Raw genomic sequence first — 25,956 nt, 5'->3', positions numbered from 1 at the left:
TTGAGTTCAACAACTTTAGATCTTGAACTCCCTCCTTCATCCCCACCCCCTTTCCATTTCTTCCCCCTCCTTTTTGTTTTTTCCAATAATTTATATAGATTTTTCTTTTCCCACCTATTTCCATTATTTTTAAATCTATACCTTTTATGCCCTTTTAGTCTTATTTCACCCCACCCCCACTAGAGCTATCCGTACCTTGCTTGTCCTGCTATCCACTGTTAATTAGCACATTCTTTTATATAATATCACCACCTTCAACACCTCTTTGTTCTTTTGTCTGTGACATCTTTTGGTTATCTCCTCCTATCACTGCTTGCTTGTCCCAACAACCACACCACCCTCCCCCTCTCTCCCCCTCCCCCCACCCCTTAAACCAGCTTATATTTCACCCCTCTCCTATTTTTACTTAGTTCTGTTGAAGGGTCATGAGGACTCGAAACGTCAACTGTACTCTTCTCCGCCGATGCTGCCAGACCTGCTGAGTTTTTCCAGGTATTTTTTATTTTTTGTTTTGGATTTCCAGCATCCGCAGTTTTTTGTTTTTATCTCCTAAATTGGCACTGGTTGGAACTGAAATCAAGTCAAAAGACCAAGGATAGCTCACAGGGAATAGAAACGGCAAATATAATTGATCTTTGGTCGGAAGCTTTTCTTACAAGTGAAGATGACCATCTCCTTGATGGCCCATGAGCCATTTAAATTTACACCCAGTGCTGTCTGCTTCCAATGAGCTAAAAAACTGAATCAAAACTACATGCAGATCTCATAGAGCACAGGGATAACAAAGAGACAGACATCATCAGCAGTCCACAGAAAACCTGAACAAAAATATATCCACTCAGAAACAGTCGCCCTGAACACCTCATTTGGGACCCAGTCTCTGCAGACTTTATTTGGATCCAGTGGGAAATACCTAGAGAAGCTTCCTGGAAACGTGACAGGTACAGAACACACGGTGCACGTTCCAACTATTAGCCAAGAAAATGAGGAAAAGGCTCCTTTACTGCTGAAGATGGTCCCGTACTTCAACCTCACTACAGAAACCCAGGGTTAAGTATACACCCAGTAGGTGAAAACATGGATTGGTGCCAAACCCAGTTACAGAGCAATAAACAGTCATACTGGACTGAGAAATGGAGTCCCTGAAAAGCTTTACAACACCGTCTCCTTTCCCCTCTCCACAAATACACTCTGGGTATGGCTGAAGGAACCAAGTTGTCATCTGTGCTTCCTCCCTTTGTTCTGGGCTTATGTATGTCTGAAGGAATTAATCAATCAAACCAGTTCACCAAGGTTTCCATGCTGAGTTTTGCAGAGCTGTTATTCAAACCAAATGCTTTAAACATTTGGGATGCCTTGCAAATATAGTGTCCCCAATTAGCAAATTGTTTATAATAAATAAAAACAGAAAATGCTGGAAAAACTCAGCAGGTCTGGCAGTATCTGCGGAGTGAGAAACAGAGTTAATGTTTCGATTCCGTATGACTCTTCTTCAGAGCTAATTGTTTAGCCTTCTGCTGTGCGGGAGGGCTTCAAATATCACACTCATGACCCATGGTAGCAGCATGACTCAGCTTTCTGCAGCCATTGGTTGCAACGAGGTCTGTAACAGCAAAATAGCAAGTGGGTTTGTTCTCATTGACATGCCAGACAATTTTGGAAAAGGAGCACTTTCTGTATCAAGGGCCAAGTGCTGGAAAATGGGGTTAGAATAGATAGGTGCTTGAAGGCCAGCAAAGACACGATGGGCCGAAGGGCCTGTTTCTGTGCTGTGTAACTCTATGGCCTGGTATCACGGTCAGGTGCAGCACAGCTTAGATGCAAAGCAAAGCTCCCCCTCCACTGATACCAAAGTATAACACTCCAGATGCTGGAAATCTGAAATAAAAACAAAAAATGCTGGAAATACTCAGCAGGTCATGCATGCAACATCTGCGGAGAGAACCACTTCTGGACTCAAAATTGATTTCAACAACTTTAGAACAAGATGGAGGCAGAGGTCAAGAACTGTGGGTTGTGTTATTTTTTTTTCACTCGCTTGTTTCTTTCCTCATCCCTTCATGTGGCATTCAGGTGGCTGCTATGTAGTCATTCACTCCTCATCTGGACACAACCATTGTCTCTTTACCAAACCTATTACCACTCTCTTTGGCTGTTGAAACCTTTTGTTATTTGATCTCGCCTACCTTCCACCTGATCACAGACCTACCCTTTTGATCTTCCTGCCCTCTGCCCCTTTCTATGGCTTAAAAACTCTTACATTCCTGTCTTCCTTCTGTTCTAAATAAAACATCATCGAACCTGAAATGTTAACTCTGTTTCTCTCCACAGACACTGCCTGACCATTTTTTTTGTTTCCATTCCCTCTACACTATCCCATCAAGCAAGACTTTGCATTTATATAGCACCTTTCATGACCAGAGGACATCCCAAACCACTTTGCAGTCAATGAGGTACTTTTAAAGGTGTAGTCACTGCTGCAAGGAAGCAAAGGTAGCAGCTAAATTGTGCACAGTTAGGTCCCACAAACAGCAATGTGATAATGACCAGGTTGTCTGTTTTAATGATGTTGATTGAGGGATAGGTACTGGGCAGGACCAGAGGGAGAGCTCCCCTATTCTTCTTCAAAATGTAGGCACAGGATATGGGTATGCCCTGCTAAGAGGGTTGACAGGGCCTCGTGTTAACCTCTCATCCAAAAGACTCATCCATCAATTACTCACTAAGATAAGAGCAAAGTACTGTGGATGCTGGAAATCTGAAACAAAAAAAATTGCCGGAAAAACTCAGCAGGTCTGACAGCATCTGTGGAGAGGAACACAGAGTTAACGTTTCGAGTCCGTATGACTCTTCTTCAGAACGTCTGATGAAGAGTCATACGGACTTGAAACGTTGACTCTGTCTTCCTCTCCACAGATGCTTGTCAGACCTGCTGAGTTTTTCTGGCAATTTTTGTTTTTGTTCCATCAATTACTGCCAGGTCATGCACACCACAGTTAGATTCAGCATAAAGCTCCCTCTCCATTGCCCAATTTAAAGTTCTCTCCCTGACTCTGTGCTCCCGCCCCTTTGTTCCTTTAGGCGTGTCCTATAAAAAGATCTGTCCAGCCTAACCCTCTGCAGTGCTAACCTGTCTTTTCTTTTTCTCATACAGATTGACCGGATGACTGTTTCCGATGTTTTCTGTTTTGTTCCCATTTTATGAGAAGATTGGGGCCTGGATTTTGTGGCAGTCGTCATGGCAAAACTGTCTGCATTCGCCAACATTATACTCCATTCAAACTGACAGCAACTTCTGGAGTCTGCAAATGTGCAGTGAAATGCTGAAATCCTGATGTTGCTGTCAGTGATTCCCTGCTCCTTCACAGAGTCACAGTTGAAGGCCCTGCAGGCGGCAATCAATTAGAATTCACTGAACTGACAAGAATTTTCCCTCTTACGCTGTAATATCGTAGTTAAAAATTCCCCCGAAAAGTCATGGCTTGTTAATTAGGCTTAACTGGGTTTTTAATGTCATAACTACAGTTTAAAAAAAATCTCTCTGGTCCGCAAAATTAATTTTATATTTGTGTGATGTCAAAATTCTGCATTCTGATAAAAATGCTAACTTTATTAATACAATAATTTTTCTTTAATGTGTTGTTTATATTTCAGTTTTTAATGTGTATGTCACAATCATTTATTTGTGCCTCTATAAAATTTAATAAAACATGAAGAATCAGTGCTTTTTACTTCCTGGCTTGCTGTCTGTGAGAATATTTCAATGTGATTGGTTTCTTGCCCTGCTTGATCACATGACTGTTGCTGGAAGCCTGGAGAGCCCCTTGGCTCAGCACCAGATTCAAACTGATGTCAGGAAAGGGGAAACCCACACAACAAAGATTACTAGAGGTTTGCAAGGAGCTTTCTTTAACTCAATTCACCACTGACCTCAAAACTTAGACCTATGTCTTCACCTTAGAGAAAGGTTAGGAAGAATGTGGCCACTTTCAATGGTCTGCTCCCACTTCCCAACGTTGTCCCACTCTCTCCCCGGCCATTATTCCCAGCTACTTATTCACTGCTGTGAGCTGTAGTAAACTACACCACTGCCCTCCAGTGGTAGAATATCAGCATGGTACCACAGCAAAGTGAAACCACTTCACCAAACAGCAGCTTCCACCAGTTAAGACTTATACAAAACTGACTTATAATCAATACCTGCGGAGCTAAGACCGATTGTCAGTACTGGCGGGACATAAATTAAGAATCAGCTTTAATATGTAACCATTTCATTTTATTACTTAAATATCTGTTACCCATTCAAGACAAATTATTTCAATTGAACTCAGTAAGGCACTCACTGGAGTAAGGCACAGGCCTGTTGCTGGATGTGTGTGTCAGGCACGATTGGTGCTACCACTGGAGATGGTGCCTGGACAGGCTGTCTTACTGTATGATTCCTTTCCTGCTCTTCCAGCTTCTTCTTGGCCTCTGCAAAAAGAAAACAGAAAACAGCACCGTCAGCTGGCAGAGAGGTGAACTTCCCTTGCGTCTCCCCCTGGCCCCTTACCCTCCTCCAGTTCCACATCACAGCCACTCCAGTTCAGTGCTCCCCAGTTATGGAGCAATAGGTTCTGTGTGATGTAGAAGCACGGGTTTCATTCAATAGAAATTCGCTGCGATTGCTGCCTCATGCAGAGTGTGTTGACCGTCTTACAAGCTTACAAGAGGAAGCTGGACTTGTTCATAGCTGTGACAAAGACCACACCATATAAAAAGTAAATGGATTAGCAGTTAATGTAAACACGATCAATATGATTGACTGATCACCTAAGTGTCAGGGAGGGATTTTCCCGAGTACCTTTTTCCTTATCGATCCTGAGTTTTTGCAGGAGGTTACATGGCTGCAGGATGCTGGAGGTACAGGCTGAGGCTAAGTGTCTGGTCAGGATGGACCAGGCGTTGGTGTGGAGCAGGCTTGATGGACCAGCAGGTCTTTTCCTGTCTTTCATTTTCATATGGGCAACTGTGTGATCATCTGCTCCTGAACCCCTCATTCAAAGCTTAGGTACCCCTAGGCTTGACTATTCCAACGCACTCCTTGCTGGACTCCCCCATCTGCTACCCTGAGGTCACCCTCTTTGCTGCCTCACACCAAGTCTCATTCACCCATCGTCCCCATGCTCCGACCTACATTGGCTCCTGTTTAGGCAACACCTTAGTTTTAAAATAAACGTACTTGTTTTCAAATCCCATTTTGCCCCCTAAAACCATTTTATCTTTGGGGCACCAGCGTTTCTATCCCTCCATTCGGAGAGCCGGTGTAGACATGATGGGCCAAATGGCCTCCTTTTGCACCGTAACAATTGTGTGATTCTTCAATAATATCCATAATCATTCGTCTCTGTTTCAGAATTTTCTATATCACATAACAACTGCTTATATTTACAACAACATATTTCCTTTAACATATGTTGCATCTTATCAAGTCCTCAATATGACATCTTCTCTCATAGTCTGAGAACTGAAATACTCAATATCTACAGCATAAATACCCCTCCCCATGGAATCCTGTGTATAATGTACAATTACCCCTCAGTTTGCCCGACAGGATCCCTCTTTCCTCCTCTGCCACCTGGTGCTGTTTAGTAACGGTGAGCAGCTTCTCCTCCAGAGCCACGATTGTCCGCGAGTGCTGCCGGATCTGCTCCTTGAACTCGGCGAGCTCACCCAGGTGGCCGCGCCTCTCGAGTTCAATTCGATCCTCAAGGCCCTTGGTCTTGGCTTTCTGATGTCTCTGCTGGGCTGCCAGCTCCTCTCGCAAATCGCCCTGCAGCAACAGAGAAGGGTCACAGCAAAGAGACAGAGATATTCCAAATAGCTGGAGGAAGGAGAGAGAGAGAGAGACACACACACAATCCACACAACAGACGGCAATACAAGAGAAGTGTCAGTTCATTGGAGATCTTTCTGGACAGTTTCTACTGGAGCTTTAAGAACTGCAACCCTGGTGAGTGGACTTATCCCTCAGTTTAAGTGCTTCCAGCACTCAGTACTCAGAAGCTTTGGAAGCATGTTTCCTCTCTCTATCATTCCTAAGAGTTGAAAGCTGCTGAATGGGAGCAGGGATGAGCTGCAAGATCCATAAATCCTCCATCCAAGGGTTGGGGGTTCCAAATTGTGGTGTTCAATGGTTTGATTGTTCTGTGTTTGATTATATGATTCTGGTTAGGCCTGGGTCTGGAGTCAGTAAAAAAAAAAACAAACTATAAAAAGAACTGCGAAACAGAGCTGAAGCATGGAGCAGACATTTTAAAGCACTGTAAATAAAACCAGTCACACACATAGAAACTAGTGTCATCTCTGCATAGATCCGAGGTATAAAATATACAAAACAAACACCCAGTGCTTCAAAAGGAGAATTTGCTAAGTGAAGGGAAACATCAGTTACAAAAATAAATATAGACAAGGAAAATCATTTGCTTCCAGAAAGACTGGACCTTCCAATTATAGCATCAAACTACTTCTTAAATCATTCCAGGATTTCATCCTCTGCTAACTTACTCAGAGGCCCAAGGACACATGGATCCCCTTTTGTGTGAAGAAGCGTTTCCTAAAACAAATCCTGAATCTTCCCTCTGGTTGTTTGATCCTGTGACCCCCACCTCCATCCTACTCTCACAGTTTAGCTTCAGGTAGACTTCCTGTTTTAACATGCTATCCTATTTATTATTCATTCTCAGCTGAATGCACCACTGCATTAATGAATGCATTAGACAATAACATACCTCAACTTTCCTCGCTTCCTCCAGTGCTTGTGATGTGTTGCTCAGCTGCAGTTTCAGAGTCTCCGCCTCTTGACATTTCACCTTTGCACTCTGTGAACAAGGACACACAGGGGAGATGGCATCACTGAAGGAAATCGGAAAATCTGGGTGGTGCTGGGCTTAGGAGGGCAACACCCCAAAGATCGCTCGCAAGGGGTCTCCAAGAGTCTTGGCACAGCCCCAGCCCCATGCAGTGCTGCCACAGACCACAGCACTCCATGCACTGCTGCCAGGCTGAAGTCTTGGCTCCCATGCATTGGTGCTAGCCAGGTTCCAATTGTAGTTCGTATCCCATGTGCTGCTGCCACTCACCTCCCTCAGTTCTTTGAGATGGAGCTCAGTCTCCTCACGCCTCCTCTTCTCCTCCTCCACTGCTTCCATTCCCCTCTCCTTCTCTAGAGCCATCGCCTCAGCCAGCTGCTGTGGGACACAGTACAGTTTATTGGCCTCGACCTTGCACCTCATTTCGCTTTCACACCACTTCCCACTTAAAGAACCTCCACCTGAGGGCGTATTCAGGCCTGAACTTTGGATTTGTCATTCTGGCCTGCAGGAAGTGCCAGGTATCCCTGGACTCTCAACCTGGCTTGGGGCACAACCCTGCCCCAGACATCGCACAGCAGCTTCCCCTGCGCTGTTGGTGCAGAGGCAGCTGTGACTTCCATTGAATGACCTGGCATATATATATATTTTTATTTAATTTAGGTTTAATTTCTCCACCATTATTGCCCAATCTGTAAATCAGCATTGGCATCTGCCAGGGTACCCACTCCTCACCACTGGCTGACTGATGCCTGCTGAAAGCTGCAAAAATTCATTCAGGTGATGATTGGCTGAGGCCAGGTTCAGGCTTGGCTGCGATGCCACCATGGTTGAATAGCCCATTGCTGCACACCTGTGGAAAAATTGCCAGAGGGTGCCCCAGCAACAATTAATGCCTTCGACAAAGGAGGTACAGTGGTGGTACAGTTGTACTATCGCTGCGGCACCCGAGAATTAATGAATTCAAATCCCACCGTGACAATGAAAACTAAACATGGGGGTGGCCAGATCGAGGTGAAAAACAGAGCCGGTCAACGAAGAGGGACGGAAGCTGCCTCTCTGCCTGGCCTGGCCTACAGCTGATTGCAGACCACACTGTTGCCCAATCGTGCTGTCCTGACGTGACCTAGCAAGCGGCTAGGGCAACAAATGCTTCCTAAATCTTGGGGGGGAGAAACATACTAATTGGTTTGATTCTGCGGAGAGTAACTCACCTCCTAACTCCCCAAAGCCTCTCCACCATCTACAATGCACAGGTCAGGAGTGTGATGGAATACTCCCCACTTACCGGGATGGTGGGTGATCTCCAACAACACTCAAGAAGCTTGGCATCATCCAGAACAAAGCAGCCTGCTTGACTGGCACCCCATCCACCACCTCAAATATCCACTCCCTCCACCACTGACCCACGCTGGCAGCAGTGTGTACCTCTATAAGATGCACTGCAGCAACTCACCAAGGCTCCTTCGACAGCACCTTCCAAACCCTCGACCTCTATCACCTGGAAGGACAGTGCAGTAGATGCAGGGGAACAACCACACCTGGAAGTTCTTCTCCAAGTCACTTACTATCCTGACTTGGAACTAAATTGCCGTTCCTTCATTGTCAATGGGTCAAAATCCTGGAACTCCCTCCCTAACAGAATATGGGTGTACCTACACCACATGGACTGCAGCGGTTCAAGAAGGCACCTCACCACCACCTTCTCAAGGGCAACTAGGGATGGGCAATAAATGCTGGCCCAGCCAGCAACACCTATGTCCCATGAAAGGATTTTTAAAAATGTTTAAAAATGTAAAAATGGGACTGAACAGGGACAAGCAGAATATAATCTTGGAAACATGTAGATCCACTCCAGCACTGAGAATAATAGTCAGGCTGGGGACTGCTTACCCGGTCATGCTGTTCCTGAATCTCTGCCTGCGAACATCTAATTTCCTCTGTCATCTGTCGCTCACACTCCGCCCTCAACTCGTTCAGCTGCTCCTGTTTCTCGCTATCCCAGGAGGTCTGCACCCGATCCACCTGCTCCTGGGGGACACATTAATCTGTTAGGTTGCTGTTATAGGGTGGCCGAGCTGTGCTATTAATGACAGAGTTGATCAGCAGACACTTCTTGGGTGGAAACTTTAAGTTTATTTACAATGTACTCAGCAGCAACTACACGTGTGCTTTTAACTCCAACTCTATCTCTGCACTGACTGCTGAGGTGGCCCATGCTACTCTCCTATTGGTCAGTACAGATCATGTGATCTTGCCTAACATATTATTCTTAAAGGTGCATGATACACTAAATAAAACCATAATTACTACAGTTATAAAGGGTTAAAATCCAGGATATAGGTTGCCAACCCTGGACTAAGCTGGAGTTTATTGTTCTCACTAGAGCGACGGAGATTGAGGGGCGACTTGATAGAAGTTTACAAAATTATGAGTGGCATGGACAGCGTAGATAGTCAGAAGCTTTTTCCCAGGGTGGAAGAGTCAATTAATAGGGGACATAGATTTAAGCTGAGAGGAGAAAACTATAGAGGAGATGTGCGGGGCAAGTTTTTTATACGGAGGGTAGTGAGTGTCTGGATTTCGCTGCCAGAGGAGGTGGTGGAAGCAGGTACGATAGTGGTGTTCAAGAGGCAGCTTGACAAATACATGAATAGGATGGGAATAGAGGGATACGGACTCCGGAAGTGCAAAACGTTTTAGTTGACGGGCAATATGATTGGCGCAGGCTTGGAGGGCCGAAGGGCCTGTTCCTGTGCTGTACTTCTCTTTGTTCTTTCCAGGAGTTAACAAGTAATCTCCAGGGTACTATTGCAAGCAGCCCAGGGGAAAAATCGTAGTGGCATATCGAAAAAGAATTGCCTGCTTCTTTGAACACTTTCAATTATTGGCTCTAAAATACTGGGAGCTGAGGCACGGGTTCTTTGACTGGGTGAGGCAGTTGGATGTCATGACACGAAAGCTCCCAGGAATATGTCCGTGACAACTTGGCAATCCTAGTCAGGGCTGATAGATTTATCTTCTAATCTTGAGGATCTGGGAGTAGAGCTAGCCCATGCCTCTTAGCGATTTTACAAAACATCCGGTGATCTAAAATGTTAAGCCCACTGATGGCTCAGTGGGTTAATGCACATCCGGCCTGGAACATGGGCAGACAAACTCAGGGAGGCCTCAGATTTCACCTGTTGATGGTGAGGAGCCAGAACCTGTCAGTTGGGCTAGCAAACAGAGTGTCACATGGATCTGGAGGACAGATAGTTAAAATAAAAATTCCAATGCCTGATCAGTGTGCAGTGCCTCCTGCTGAAAAATGTTTGGGAACCTCAGGTGAGGACAGGTATCTGTGCATGTATTAGTTCCTGGTTGCTGTGTGGGTGTTTGTTCCTGGCTGCTGGGTGGGTGTGGGTGTTTGTTCCTGGTTGCTGCGCGGGTGTGGGTATTGGTTCCTGGCTGCTGCGCGGGTGTGGGTGTTGGTTCCTGGTTGTTGTGTGGGTGTGGGTATTGGTTCCTGGTTGCTGTGTGGGTGTGGGTATTGGTTCCTGGTTGCTGCGTGGGTGTGGGTATTGGTTCCTGGTTGTTGCGTGGGTGTGGGTTTTGGTTCCTGGTTGTTGCGTGGGTGTGGGTATTGGTCCCTGGTTGCTGTGTGGGTGTGGGTGTTTGTTCCTGGTTGCTGCGTGGGTGTGGGTATTGGTTCCTGGTTGCTGCGTGGGTGTGGGTATTGGTTCCTGGTTGCTGCGCGGGTGTGGGTATCGGTTCCTGGCTGCTGTGCGGATGTGGGTATTGGTTCCTGGCTGTTGCGCGGGTGTGGGTATTGGTTCCTGGTTGTTGCGTGGGTGTGGGTGTTTGTTCCTGGTTGCTGCGTGGGTGTCGGTGTTTGTTCCTAGTTGTTGCGCGGGTGTGGGTGTTTGTTCCTGGTTGCTGCGTGGGTGTGGGTTTTGGTTCCTGGTTGCTGCGCGGGTGTGGGTATTGCTTCCTGGTTGTGAATATGGATGCATTACCAGTTGCTGACTGAGGGTTCGCCAATTCTTCTCATCATACCTGCAATGTTTTTATCTGTTCCTCTGCCGTGTGAAGCTTCTCCTGCAGCAGCTGAAAACATCCAATGACCCCTGCACAAAAACCAAATGGGACATGCTGACATTGACCCTGTTGTAAATACTGATTCATTCTTAACTTTTAACTCTCTGCTTTCTCAGGTCCCAGGTCAGCCACAGCACAGGTTGGAAGGTCCCTCTAAATTGTCCCACCAAAAGCCTCAGCCCTAACTCAGAGAAGGGCAACCCTTCTACACTTCGCAATGACCATCTCCAACAAGAGAGAATCTAACCATCGCCCCTTGACATTCAATGACATTACCATCGCTGAATCCCCCACTATCAACATCCTAGGGGTTACCAATGACTTGAAATTGAGCTGGATAGCCATATAAATACTGTGTCTATAAGAGCAGGTCAGAGGCTAGGAATTGTGTGGCGAGTAACTCACCTCCTGACTCCCCAAAGCCTCTCCACCATCTACAAGGCACAAGTCTGGAGTGTGATGGAATACTCTCTACTTACCTGGATGAGTGCAGCTCCAACAACACTCAAGAAGCTTGACACCATCCACGACAAAGCAGCCCACTTGATCAGCACTCCATCCACCAACTTAGGTATTTACCCCCTCCACCACCAATGCACAGTGGCAGCAGTGTATACCATCTACAAGATGCTCTGCAACAATTCACTTAGCTTCCTTCAACAGCACCTTCCAAACCCACGACTTCTGCCACAAAGAAGGACAAGGGCATCAGACACATGGGAACACCCCCACCTGGAAGTTCCGCTCCAAGCCACTCACCACCCTGACTTGGAAATATATCACCGTTCCTCCACTGTCGCTGGGTCAAAATCCTGGATCTCCTTTCCTAACAACACTGTGGGTGTACCTACACCACAGGGACTGCAGCGGTTCAAGAAGGCAGCTCACCACCACCTTCTCAAGGGCAATTAGGAACAGGCCATAAATACTGGCCCAGCCAGTGACACCCACATCCAGGAATAAATGAAGAAAAATGTTCCAAATATTGTCAATGGTTAATGTCAGGAGGGGTTTTATGTTGCAGTTATAATGGGAAAGCGAGAGGGTGATAACCACTGTAGGGGTTACTACAGTTCATTTACCTTGGCCGGAATTTTCCAGCCCGCCCACACGGGTTCCCCTGCAGTGGGACCAACAAGCCATTGAAACCTCCGTTCACATTGGCGGGACCAGAAGATCTCACCTGAGTGAAGGGCCAGAATATTCTGGCCTTTATGTCTAAACAGCTTTTATCCAGTAAATGAGCTCAGAGCCTCCCACAGCCTTGATGAGTCTCGGATTGGAAAATATTTCCTTCAGTTTTTATCGCCTTTCCAGCAGTGGCTCCTTACCCACTCGGAATGGGGCTATGTTTCAACTTAAATCCCAGAGTCGAAATGCCAATGTCAGATGCTCTGTCACACCCAGTCAACCCCAAGGTTACCGTGTTAGTGAACAACGTTGTCACCTCCTTCACTGCTTGATGTATCTATCCCAGCGTCCAATAGGCTCTGCTCCGACTGCTGTTGCCACGACAACGTACTACTTAAAATGCCAGTGATGGCTTTCTGCACCCAAAGAAGAGTCTGGTCAACAGAGAGATCTTGCAGTGTCTCGAGCTCTTTCTTCACATGGGTCCCAAAGTCAGTCTGCAGAGCAGCCTGGTGATAAATACAATTACAGCCCATGTAAGGTAGCGCCATCACTCCTGCAAGCACAACTCCGACATCTATGCCTGGTACAAACAGCCCAGGTGAAAATATGCTGGGAACATGAGAGGAACGTCCCTGACAGTTCAATGGATTTCAGGCTGTTCACCTGCACAGTGACATTACTAACAGGACAAGCAAAAACACCATGTAGGCCAGAAAATAGTAACCGTGCATCACCAAGCAGCAGTCACTACTCACTCATGGGCTGTGGCTTCACATAATCTCTGACCCTAACCTTTGTGTTCAAGAAACCCAGGACATCTACAACCTAGAAGGACAAGGGCAGCAGATGCATGGGAACACCATCACCTGCAAGTTCCCCTCTAAGCCACTCACTATCTTGACATAGAACTTTATCCCCGCTCCTTCACTGTCTCTGGGTCAAAACCCTGTACCTCCTTCCCTAACAGCACTGTGGGTGTACCTACACCACATGGACTGCAGCGGTACAAGGAGGCGGCTCACCGCCACCTTCTCAAGGGCAATTAGGGATGGGCAATAAATGCTGGCTTAGCCAGCGACGCCCACATCCCATGAACGAATGATATAAAAGCACATGTGGAGTAGGGGCCATCGCTTGAAGGCAAATGGGATAGATCTTGAAGTTGTGCAACAGTTTAAAAAAGGCAAAAGTGAGTTGGCAGCCTATTTTATATCTCTCCCGAGTTTCATTTCCGTTAACTTCAACAGAAACAAAGGACAAAGCTATCGTATAAATTCAAAAACCCCTCCCAAAGAGTGAATACCAGGGACTGATACTAGAATGCCCTAGGGGTAGGGGACACTTTCTGTTTCAACAAGAGACACACTGGAGTAGGCCAGCTGATAAGACAATTGCTTCTCATTCCTTTGCTAATGGCATGGCATGAAAACGTGTGATTGTTATCCACCCTCAGTGACCTGACCTGCACTGTCCCAGCAAGGGGACAAACTCACAGCACATTTAACCATCCTGCTTGCAATTGACCTGTCAGCTGTGGCTCAATTGGAATCAGAATGTTCCGGGTTCAAGTCCCACTCCAGGGCTTGAACACAAAAATCAAAGCTGACACTCCAATGCAGTACTGAGGGAGTGCTGTACTGTCGGAGGTGCTGTCTTTTGAATGAGATGTTAAACCAGGGCTCCATCTGCCTTCTCAGGTGGGGATGTAAAAGACCCGAATGGATCTATTTCAAAGAGGAGAAGGGGAGTTCCTCCTGGTGCCCTGGCCAATATTTCTCCTTTAATCAACATCACACAAAGAAAAACAGATTATTGGGTCATTATGTTGCTGTTTGTGGGAGTTTGCTGTGTGCAAGTTGGTTGTGCATTTCTAATATTACAACAGTGACCACATTAAAAAAATAAATACTTTGCAGCATGCTCGAGGGGCCGAATGGCCTATATTCCTGCTCCTATTTCCTATGTTGATTGTAAAAGTGCTATATAAATGCAGCTCTTTCCTTTTTGATGCTGATTTTCCAGCAGCCAGTTCCAGATCAGTTTTAGAGATGTCTGGTTGTAGGCCACCCATTCTACCTACTGGCTGGAGATGGGGCCAGGCAAAGGGAGGCCCAGGATAACAGATACATCCATGATTAACTATTGTCCTGTGGGTTCGGTGGGGCACTGAGCTGCAGAGACCAGAAGATGCAGGTTCACCTCAGGCCTGTGTTGAAGTAGCTGGGGCAGCAGTAAAGAAGCTAAAACTGGGTGGGAGAGAAACTAGCCAGAGTCTTTCCTCCCGCTCGGTCTCCAGTGTATGTATAGGGGCAATAGGGAGAAACTAATACCTCTGGTGGGGGAGTCCAGGGGCATAACCTTGAAGTTGGAGCTAGGCCATTCAGGAGTGATGTTTCTTCACACAAAGCATAGCGGACAGCTGGAAGTCTCTTCCTCTGTTGAGGATGGAGTTGAGTGGGAGGAGTTAATGGAAAATTTCAAAACTGAGTTTGAGAGATTTGATTTGAGTTAATAAGGGTGGAACCAAGGTGGGTAGATTGAGATGCAGCTGCAGCCAACATCTGATTGAGTGGTGCAACAGGCTTGAGGCCTACTCCTGTTCCTGATGGAGAGATACTGGACCTCGATGTGATGGCCATCGAGTTTGACCATCCTGCCAATTATCCACTGAATGGGTTCACAGTCTCACACATGAAGAATGGACTCAAGGGTGAGACCTCAGAGGACATCCAGTGCCATTAAAGTGATCCCCAGCTAGGAATTAACAGCTTCAAACCTTGTAAGGGTCCTTCAGGATACCAAAGACTGAAGCTGTGCAACCTGTACAAAGATGCCTTCGGGTGCGAAGGCACAGTTCAGTCGTTCAAGAGTTTCTGATTTGAACCCTGAGGTTCCCAGTCAAACAGCCCCTTTGCTGCAGGCTAACCATGGCATAGACTCAGGTACTTTGAGCTGCCATTACCTCAGTCTCTTCCAGTGCTCTCCTCAGCCTCTCCGCGCTGGTGAGCCGCTCCTCCTCTTCCAAGACTTTCAAACCCAGCTCATCCTGCAGTTTCTCCTTCAACTCCGCCCGCTCATCGATAATCTGCTTCATCTGCTCAATCACCTGCCAATATGTAACCCAGAGAAGGAGATTCAATGAAAGCTGACAGGCACTCTCCCTCAGCGAGCTATAGTACAGGGTAGAGAAAGACTTTATTGAATGTAAATGTGTCCATGCCTCCCTGGCCCATAGTGTGTATTTGCTCTGGTGATTGTACTCCTGAGCTATACAGACCAGAAGGTCCCAGACTTGGAATTAGCTGATCTCAGTATCCAGGGATAAATCCAGGGGGCTTGTTTATGTTCACTATCCAGTAACCCACTACTGGGAATGAGTACATGGCAGTGTGTGCATGTGTACACATGTATGTGTGTGCGTGTACATGTGTGTGTGTGTGTACGTGCGTACGTGTACGTGTGTGTGTCAGGGGATGCAAGGATCCAGTGCGGTTGCAATGCCCCCCATGGTCAAATGTACAGCTACTGTCCATCTCACGTTGGCTCACAGATGTCCAGTTATGGGCACCACGAGAATGGTTCCAGGGATGAAGAACCTCAGCTAATTGGAGAGATTGGAGAGGCTGGGGCTGTTCTCATTAGAGAGCAGAAGATTAGATGGAGGATTTCAAAATCATGAGGGGTCTGGACAGAGTGTGTCGGGACAAGCTGTCCCCACTGGCAGAATGATCGAGAACCAGACCAATAGGCAAAAGAAGCTATGACCAAATGAGGGAAAGCTTTTGTACGGGGCATGTGATTAAGATCTGGAACGCACTGCCTGAGAGTGTGGTGGAGGCAGATTCAATTGAGGCCTTCAAAAAGAGAATTGGGATCAGTATCTGAAGTGAAAAAAAAATTGCGGGGCTACGGGGAGTGGGACTAGGTAAGTTGCTCTTCCAGAGAGGCGGTATGTACATGATGGGCCAAATGGCCTCCTTCCATGCTGTAACCATTCCATGATTCTATGGACGGTTTGGGGAGTTAGTGAAGGCGGCTGGTGTCTTTGGAACTGCATTCTGGAAGGGATCAGCACTTCTAGGAGGGGCCAGAAGAAAAATGAGAGGGAAATCATGCTGGAATGTGCTCTTGTGCTGAATTTAAAATGCGGGCTCCAACACCAGTGGTGCACAGGATATGGTGGTGGGAATTTACAGCACCACTGAACGATTGGAAAAGTACCTGTGTTTACACCCCTATCACACGTTAAGTGTTCAACATTAGCACAGCGAAAGAAGGGACAGAACAGCGGTTTCCACTGAAACAGTGCAGAATACTGGAAGGCACTAAACCCCTCCTTCCTACCTCGACCCTCTCTAATGCCTCCTCCTGGGGATAGTTCAAGTTTCGTCAGGGAGTAGGACTCTAGCTGGTAATCTTCAACAGATGGTTGCAAAGGTGAAGAGAGATTTTTATTTTTAAATCAAGTTGGATCAAAGGGAGTTCATCCACTTTCAAATGAATTACATCAAAAGCAAAGGTAAAACCAAGATGCTGGAAATCTGAAATAAAAATGCTGGAAATGTGACTGCTTCAGAAATCTGTCAGGGCCAACACACTCCAGCGACTTCCACCCATCTTCTAAAGCCTATCGTTAACAACAGGTTTGCCCCATTCAAGCTCTTTCATCACGTTCAATTATTAGACCCCTCCCCCTTGGCCATCATATAAAGAATGCAATGCCCTTGTGCAGACACTACTCAAGCAAAATATAGAATTTATTTTCTAAATCGGAGGTATATTTTCTTCATAAACCTGGACTGTATCTTCAATGCTTCCAATCCCCATTTCTTACTAATTTTTTTTTTTGCATGTGATGTTTTGTGATAGAGGATCCAACCCTCCTCTATCGGCTTCAACTGCACCTGTTCTGCTGTGATTTTTTTGGCGAGTACCACACTGACTTTGGAACAGGCCCTTAGGGTCCAAAATGGTGGCAAGAAACAGGAGGGGGAAAACACAGCAAAGGAAAAGAGAGGAGATGGGAACAAAAGAAGCAAAGACAACATAGCATGCCAACACTACTACACCTGCAATTGGGATCAGTATTTGATAATTTGGAACTGTATGTACACAAAGCATTGAAGATCGCAGGTCAGGTTGAGAGTGGTTAAAAAAAGCTTATGGGATCCGGGGCTTTATAATTAGAGGCATAGAGCTCAAAAGCAAGGAAGTTATGATAAACCTGTGTAAAACATTGGTTTTCCTTCAACGGCAGTATTGTGTCCAGTTCTGGGCACAGCACTTTAGGAAGGATGTGAAGACATCAGGGATTGTGGAGAAAAGAGAATGTTCCAAAGATGAGGAGCTTCAGTCATGTAGATAGATTGGAGAAGCTGGGGATGTTCTCCTTGGAGAGGAGAAAGTTGAGAGGAGGTTTGATGGAGGTGTTCAAAATCATGAGGGGTCTAGACAGAGTGGATAGGGAGAAATTATTCCCATTGGTGGAAGAGTGGAGAACCAGAGGGCACCGATTTAAGGTGATTGGCAAAAGATGCAATGGCGGCGGCATGAGGAAAATCTTTTTTGTGCAGAAGTGGTTAGGATCTGGAATGCACTGCCTGAAAGATGGAGGCTGGTTCAATCATGGCTTTCGAAAGAGAATTATCTGAAGTGGAAACAATTGCACAGTTACAGGGAAAAGGCAGCAGAGCAGCACTCGGAGAGTTGCTCTTGCAGAGTGCCGGCACAGACATGATGGGCCGAATGGCCTCCTTCTGTACTGTAACCATTCCATGATTCCAAATTGCTGGTGCACTTACTGCTAATGAAAGCAAGAGGGGCTGAAGACTAATATATATATATATATATATATATGTACAGCCTTATTATTTATGTCAAACATTTTAAAACACTTCACGTACAATGAGTTACTTTAAAGTGCAGTGACTTTTATTGTGCTATCTCATTGCAATATAAGGTTTCCAAGATGCTTATTTTGACTCAAGTATGCTCCCAGAGTATATGATCTTTTAGTTGTATAATGTAAAAATACAATTTACTTTTCATTAATCAGACAATCACTGGAAGAAAACAAGGTTTAAACTTGTATGCCAGCAGCATAGATCAGCAGGTCAGTACAGTAAATGAACAACAAAATAAAGGCAAAAATGGTAAATGAACAAGTCTGCCTCACATTCTTTAAACTGACTCAGTAAAGCAGTCTAGGGATTATTCAGCTGGTGTGGTAGTTCCTGTTCCAGATTTTTACTTCAATTTCTTTGAGCTCTTTGAATTTTATGGGTTTTTTTCAAATTTCAATTTTCACCCCTCCTCCCCTGAAAATATTGATTCTCACTGGGGTACTTCCCCATCTAAATGGCCACTCATCATGCACAAACCTGGGAGATCAGCGCTGACAAGATTCTGAACCCTGGCCGGCAACACAGCAAAGCCTGATGAGAATTTTCAAAGGGGGTTCATGGGCAATGATCAGAAGAGAAAACTTTTATTTACATAGCACCTTTCCTGACTTCAGGACACCCTAAAGCACTTTACAGCCAATGAAATACTTTGATATGCACTCATGTAGTGTAGGAAACACAGTCGCCAATTTACAAACATCAAGCTCACACAATGAGATAATCACCAGATAATGTTTTTTAGTGATGTTGGGTGAGGGATAAATATGGTCCAAGATACTTGGGAGAACTGCTCTGCTCTTCCAGTTGCATCTTCGGATCAGAGGAGCCAGGCCAGGCCTCAGCTTAATATCTCATTTCAAAAGCTGCATCTCTGACACTGCAGCACTTTCTCGGTATTGCACTGGTCACGTCAGCTTAGATTATTACTCTGGAGCGAGACTTGAATCCACAGCATTCTGATTCAGAGGTGACAGGGCTACAAACGGAGCTGGAACCTTCTCCATTTCTAACGGTAGATCGATTACAGCACCCTTATCAGCACCCCAAAACAGAGCAGGAATCGAAGCCGGGACCTTACAAATCTTCATGGTTCAGTTACTCACTGCCTTAGCCAGTGGAACCCTATGAAATGAATTCACAAATGAAGTGGCATAAAACACAAAGTGTTACTGCAGGTAATGGCTAAGGACTGTTGGCACTCGCTATTAGGGACACCTGGCTTCACATTGCTGAATCTGCCAAAACATGTACAAACAAGGCCTTTTCAGCGCAATGAAAACCAGAGTGAGCGAAAGCAGTTTCCCAGTATGAACTGGCCACTGATGAATTGGACAGTTGTGTGTATCTCAGATTACTGGACCAGAGACCCCATGCACACTAGGGTCTGATCTTTCCTCTGGCCCTTGTACAGCACTAAATAACTGGACACATTGCTATTAGAACAGAAACCCACCTGCTCATCTGAAAGAGCCTCTTCAGGAGATTGAACTCCTGGAGCAGTGTATGTGGTCTGCATGATTCGACTTCGGAATCGCTCCAGCTGCACAAGTACAACAGGTTGTTTTAGGATTACATTGGGAAACATACTTAAGTTCATTATTACAGCTTAATTGCCAAGAAGATCTCACCCTGATGCATGCAAATTTTTCAACAGGTTAAATAAAAAGCAACTGAAAACTCTACTTTAAGTGTCAGCTTTGTTCAGGTGGTAGCCTGGTGGCTTGAGTTAGAAGGTTGTGGAGTTCATGTTCCGTTCCAGGGCTTGAGCACTTAATCTATGCTGACACTCCTGTGGTGTAGAGAGGGAGTGCTGCATTGCTGGAGGAGCCATCCTACAAATGAAGCATCAAACTAAGGCCCTGTCTCCTGTAAAAAGTGACTCACACGGACAATAAAGATACGCAATAATATTTGAAGAGGAGCAGTGAGTTGTCCTGGGCGTCTTGACCGACATTCCTCCCCAGCCATCACTAAATTATTCAAAAGAACTGTGTTCACTCTGGGATATTGCTGTGTGAGAACTGGTGGCCATATAGACCAACTTAATAAAAGAAATTACACTCTACACAGCACAGAAATGGGCATTCAGCCCAACTAATCTATGCCTGTCTTTTTGCTCCACTCAAGCCTCTTCCCATCCTTTCTCATCTAAACCTACCGTTTTAACCCTCTATTCCCTTCTCCCTCATACACTTGTCTAATTTATCCTTAAATGCATCTAAACCATTCACTTCAGTCTCAGTGGTAGCGAGTTCCACATTCCCACCATTGTCTGGGTGAAGAAGTTTCTCTGAAGTCCCCATAGGATTTCTCGGCGACTATCTTATATTAATGGCCTCTAGTTATGTTCTTCCCCAGAAGAGGATAAATGATCCACTGGATGCAAAATATTTTGGGACACCCTAAGAGGTGTAATTATAAATGCAAACTTACTTTCCCAATGACGTGACTGATTGGGTGACATTGGCTAATTACGTCCTAGGTTTAACCATCCTGGCCAATGACACACAACTTCATCCTTAAGGGTAACATGCAACTCAACAGAAGCTGACCCAGGTCAATGACATTGTGCTAGCTGCCGAGGTCCTACTACACTCCTATGAGCCTTGCTGTGTGCAGATGCATATTTGCCGATAAGGAAACAGTTTGACCTTCCTACAAGGGTGACACTGACATGGAGCCTATGGGGACCATGCAGACAACACCTAGATTAGTATCTCATTTGAAGATGGCACCATCAACAATGTAAAGCTGCCTCAGTATTGCCCTGCAGCCTTGACTATGCGCCCAAGTCCTAATGCGTCTAAAAGTGATAAAAGCAACTTGTAGTTATATAGCATCCATAAAGTGGTAAAGTATCCCACAGAACCTCAAAGGAGCATTCTCAAACAAAATTTGACATCAAGCCACATAAAGAAATATTAGGACAAGAGCTTGGTCAAAGAAGGAGGTTTATAGGCAGCATCTTAAAAAAGGGAGCGAGAGGTAATGAGGCGGAGAGGGTTAGGGAGGGAACTTCAGAGTTAGGACTTAAGCAGTGGAAGGCACGGCCACCAGTGGTGGGATGATGAAAATCAGGGATGCTCAAGAGGCCGGAACTGGAGGAGTCCAGATATCTTGGAGGATTGTTGGCATGTTTTCCTGTGTTAAGGGCACTGTATAAATGCAAGTTGTCGTTATTGGTTATAGGGGTTGGGGGAAGTTACAGAAATAGGGAGCAGTGAGGCCATGGAAGGATCTGAACAACAGTCAGAATTGTAAAATGAAAATGTTGCTGGACCAGGAGCCAGTGCAGGTCAACAAGCACAGGGATAATAGGCGAACGGGTCATGTGGCGAGTTAGGATACAGGCAGTGGAGTTTTGAAGTTTACGAAGAGTTGGAAGGTCAGCCACAACAATATTGAGCACAAAATGACAGTGATACAGTAAGGCAGGCTGATCTAATATCCTTGGGACACAGCACCTCTTCTGAGCAAGAACCACCAACTGAGGCATTTTGGCACATTGGCTGCATCCAGCTCCTGTCAGCCATTGGCCAATCCTACAGCGGGGCTCTTGAAGCCACTCCCACTCTGGCCTTCCCCAGATATTGGTCCAGTTCCGTGTGTTTCAGTTGTGAATCTGAGCTTGCAAGTCTCTGTGTAAACATGATAGCTTTCTCTCTAACCTTGGCTTGGGCCTGCTCCAGATTGACCCTCACCAGTCGCTCCCTTCGGCCCATCTCCTGAAGCAGTAGCCTGGTCCTCTCCAGCTCATCCTGGAGCTGTTCTTGGGCCTGAAACAAAGCAACAGCAATTCAGTAAACTGGTGCAAAATAATCCAGGAAAGTAGGGCCAGGAACAGAGGATATAAAGAAAGAGGCATGGACTGCAGCAGTTCAAGAAGACAGCTGAACAACCACCTCCTCAAGGGCAATTAGGGATGGGCAACAAAAATGCTGGCCTACCCAGCGACGCCCACATCCCATGAAAGGATAAAAGAAAAGTTTCATTTACACAGGCCTCATCAGATATGTCTCAAACACTTCACACATATTAAGTTAATGCATTCGGTATTGTTATGTAGGTAAATGCAACAGACATTTCACGGACAATAAGAATTCACAAACAACGATGAGATAGCTGCCCACTGAATCTGCTTCTGGTGTTGTTGGTTAAGGTATGCTGATCAGGACACCAGGAGAACTTCCTGTACTGCCATGGGATCATGAATACCCATCTGGACCACAATAACAGGTAACTGGGAACTTGGTGAAACATCACATCCAAAAGCTGGCAATGTAGCACTCCCTCAGTACTGATTTCGAAGTGTCAGCTGGATTGTGTGTTCAAATCCTGGATAAGTTTCAACGGCAGAATTGGGGTTCTGGGGAGCTGAGCTTTGGTGACAAGTTCGAATGCTGGAGGGGCTTGGCCTAATGGGAAAGTTGGGTTACTGCAGGGAGAAGATTTGTTGGGTTGCATGATGGCCTTTTATTCATCTTTATCTCTCTTATGTTCTTATGATGGACATGGTCAAGTCAATAATATTAGGCCTAGATTATTGATATAATTACTGCGCTGAGGGCTGACTGTTGTGGGTCTCTCCGTTTATTATTAGCTCATTATCTGAGCCTTGATCCAATTTCACCTGCATTTAATCAGTTTATTTCCCATTGGGTCATTAGAATTCCCAAGTTTGGGTCATTAGAAACAACGTATCCAGCTCTCACTCTGTAATCAGGGTATCTGATGCATATTATATCATCTATAATTAACCAACTTGTGGGTAACTTATATTGGCCACATTCGTGCATTTCTTCAAGCTTCAGAGCTTCATGTTCTTCCAAGCATTTTATATTCTATGATTAAATTGCCCAAAAATGACATTCCTGGGCAATTTAATCATAGAATATAAGGTGCTTAGTTGATTGACTTTAGCCACACCAACAGCTACAAGTGGCCTCAGCTATTCAGGGCTAAACGTTGGAGGAAGAAAATCAGTCAGGGGTGTGTGTGTGTGTGTGTGTGTATATGTATGTATATATGTGTGTGTATGTAGATGTGCGTATATATATATATATGTGTGTGTGTGGTGTGTATAAGTGTGTGTGTGTATATATGTGTGTGTATGTAGACATGTGCGTATATATATATGTGTGTGTCTCTACATATATATGTGTGTGTGTGTATGTATGTGTACGTATATATATATATATGTGCATGTGTGTGTGTATATATGTGTGTAGTTATGTGTGTGTGTATGTATGTATGTATGTGTGTGTGTGTGTGTGTGTGTGTGTGTGTATGCGTGCGTGTATGCATGTACAAGCCTGCCTAGAATCCAGATGTACAACAATGACCTCAACAGTCAAATATCTTGATGACACTCAATGTTGGGGCTCAGACTTGAAGAAAGGCCATTTGGGTGGAAGGTTTTGGAGGGCAACAGCGCTGATGGAAATGTATCCCAGCATGAGGCAGCTTCTCTGGTGGAAGTTATTGAATAAATAAGAGTCCTTGGTGCCTACCCGCTTCTCCTCAGACATATTGCTCTTCATGTCATCCTGTTGACTGCGGAGCAGCTTGACCTCAGACTCCAGCTCCTTCATTCGACTCTCCAGTTGTTTCACATTCTGATACAAACACAAAAGTGGCGTTAATCTTCCCTCCTTCACTTAAATTCTCTCGTCTTATTTAATTTTGTAGAATGTCAGAAAGCAGAGTCTGAGAAAAGTCTGTTTGGCTCTTTGAACCCACTCCTCCTGTAGACCATGTACAATCTGCCCTAGACTGCCCCAGCCTAGATAACCACCTGAGGAACTGTTCAGTGGAAAGACTCCAGAACATTCATCCATTTTCGCATCTCCACTATTAAACCCTGGCCTGCTACCTCCTCATCACAGCTAATATTTTCCCCATCACCATCCCCCTGACTTATACCCATGAAGTATTTTAGCTGATCTCCAACCTTCCATTCCACTTCCAAGCATCAATTTATTCAGCTCCTTTTTGAAGTCCTAACCATCTAAACACTAAGATGCCACTGGTGGGAGTCTTTTCCTTATGTACCACCCCGTAAAAGAAATAATTTCCTTTAAACCTAAGTCTGATTTGTACCATGCATCCTTGCCTGGTGCTATTCTGAGCTCCCCTACAACCTTGCTTTCAAATGTGCCATTAGGAGCACTACAGCTCATCCAACTCCTCACCTTCCCTCTTCCTGGTGTTCCCCTCTTCCTCTTGCCTCAAAACATCATGACCATAACACGATTACCAGGTGTGAGCAGAACCACCTAGGCTGAGCCCATTCAATGCTCCAGTGGAATAAAACTCAATTACTGGAGGCTAGAACCACAAATTATCATTGGTACCGTTCAAGGGCTATGGGTCGTGTTAAAATAGTAAAGAATTTGTCATGTGTGTGTGTTAATGAAAAGAAAGACTTGTATTGATATAGTGCCTGCCACAACTATCAGACGTCTCAAAGTGCTTTACAGCCAATGAAGTACTTTGCAACTTCAAAATGTGGAAAACACTGCACAACAGGCAACCTGCACACAGCACAAACAGCAATATGATGATGATCAGATAATCTGTTCTGGTGATGTTGATTGAGGGGTAGATATACAGGACATTGGGGGTAACACTCGTGGGAATAACACTCATTCATGAGATGTGAGCATCACTAGCTAGGCCAGCATTTATTGCCCTTTCGTAACTGCCCTGGTTCAGAGGGCATTTAAGAGTCCACCACATTGCTGTGAGTCTGGAGTCACATGTAGGCCAGATTTCCTTCCCTAAAGGAAGCCAGATGGGTTTAGTGAACCAGGTGGGTTTCATGGTTTCCAGGTTTTTATTAAATTCAAATTTCACCATCTACCATGGTGGGATTTGAACCCAGGTCCCCAGAGCATTCCCTTGGGTCAGTGTTAATACCACAATACCACTGCCTCCCCAAGACACCCAAGCAGGTAGATGGTTTAAAGTCTCATCCAGACGATGGCATTTCCAACAGTGCAGTGCTCCCTCGGTACTGCACTGGAATTGCAGTCTAGATTTTTTGTCAAGCCCTGGAAGAGGACTTGAACACAGAAACTTGTGACTCAGGGGCAGGAGCTCTATCAAGCAAGCCACAAAAACACTTACAACAAGAACCTGCATCTTCAATACAGGAAGGCAGGAAATGTGAGGAGGGAACATAGGAAATGGGCTCCACCATCCAAACAGATCTTGGCTGATCATCCACCTCCATGCCATTTCTCCCACTGTCTCCATATTCTGTGACATCATTAGTATCCAGAAATCTGTCAGTTTCTGTCTTGAACATGCTCAGTGATTGAGCATCCATAGCCCTCTGGGGTAGAGAACTCCTAAGATTCACTACCCTGAGTGAAGAAATTCCTCCTCATCTCAGTCTTAAATGGCTTACCCCTTATCCTGAGACCATGTCTCCTGGTTCTAGATCTCCCCCCAGCCAGGGGAAATATCCTATCCATATCTACCCTGTCACGCCCTGTAAGAATTTCGTAAGTTTCAGTGCGATCACCTCTCATTCTTTGAAACGCTAGAGAATACTGGCCCAGTTTCCTCAATCTCTCCTCGTAAGAGGGGATGACCAAAATGAACCTAAAAACTCCCATCAAACGCCAACACATGTTCCAGGTTTCACTCACATGCCTGTGGGTCACCAGTTCCTTCTCTTTGCTCACCAGCTCTTCCTGGTTGTCCCTGGTTTCTCTCATTCTAGAAAACTGAATCAGAAAGGATAGTTAATTAGATACTTAATGCCAAAGGACTGAAAGGGATGCATTCAAGTATTATCCGGGAAGGACAGCTTCAAATTTTCAGGCCTACGTTGAAAATGCAAGTGTTCTCCTGATGTTCAAACTCATTTACCCAGCGACTGGCTGAGCCACAGAGGACAAAGTGGATCACGTTCAATCTCAGGACTGAGTTGAATTCGTTGATCACAGTGGGGGAAGCAATTGAGGAGTAAGAATTGGCCT

General features: G+C 45.4%; 1 protein-coding gene across 3 annotated transcripts in view; it reads right to left on the bottom strand.

Moving 5' to 3' along the window:
- Positions 1 to 25,956, bottom strand: part of LOC121288329 (forkhead-associated domain-containing protein 1-like) — a 124,717-nt gene that overhangs the window by 82,648 nt on the left and 16,113 nt on the right. For all 3 annotated transcript variants that reach the window (XM_041206869.1, XM_041206870.1, XM_041206871.1), the window contains 12 exons: positions 25,624 to 25,701; positions 23,479 to 23,583; positions 21,637 to 21,744; positions 19,422 to 19,508; positions 15,028 to 15,171; positions 12,379 to 12,571; positions 10,890 to 10,960; positions 8,745 to 8,882; positions 7,122 to 7,226; positions 6,771 to 6,860; positions 5,575 to 5,812; positions 4,344 to 4,473 (listed from right to left, as the gene is read on the bottom strand). In XM_041206869.1, coding sequence (XP_041062803.1) covers positions 4,344 to 4,473; positions 5,575 to 5,812; positions 6,771 to 6,860; positions 7,122 to 7,226; positions 8,745 to 8,882; positions 10,890 to 10,960; positions 12,379 to 12,571; positions 15,028 to 15,171; positions 19,422 to 19,508; positions 21,637 to 21,744; positions 23,479 to 23,583; positions 25,624 to 25,701 — 1,487 coding nt within the window. The remainder of the gene's footprint in view (positions 1 to 4,343; positions 4,474 to 5,574; positions 5,813 to 6,770; positions 6,861 to 7,121; positions 7,227 to 8,744; positions 8,883 to 10,889; positions 10,961 to 12,378; positions 12,572 to 15,027; positions 15,172 to 19,421; positions 19,509 to 21,636; positions 21,745 to 23,478; positions 23,584 to 25,623; positions 25,702 to 25,956) is intronic.

The sequence above is a fragment of the Carcharodon carcharias genome, chromosome 15 (assembly GCF_017639515.1).
Source record: "Carcharodon carcharias isolate sCarCar2 chromosome 15, sCarCar2.pri, whole genome shotgun sequence".
NCBI classification, from domain to species: Eukaryota; Metazoa; Chordata; class Chondrichthyes; order Lamniformes; family Lamnidae; genus Carcharodon; species Carcharodon carcharias.
The sequence above is the reverse complement of the archived record's forward strand: the minus strand, read 5'-3'. Positions and strand labels throughout refer to the sequence as shown.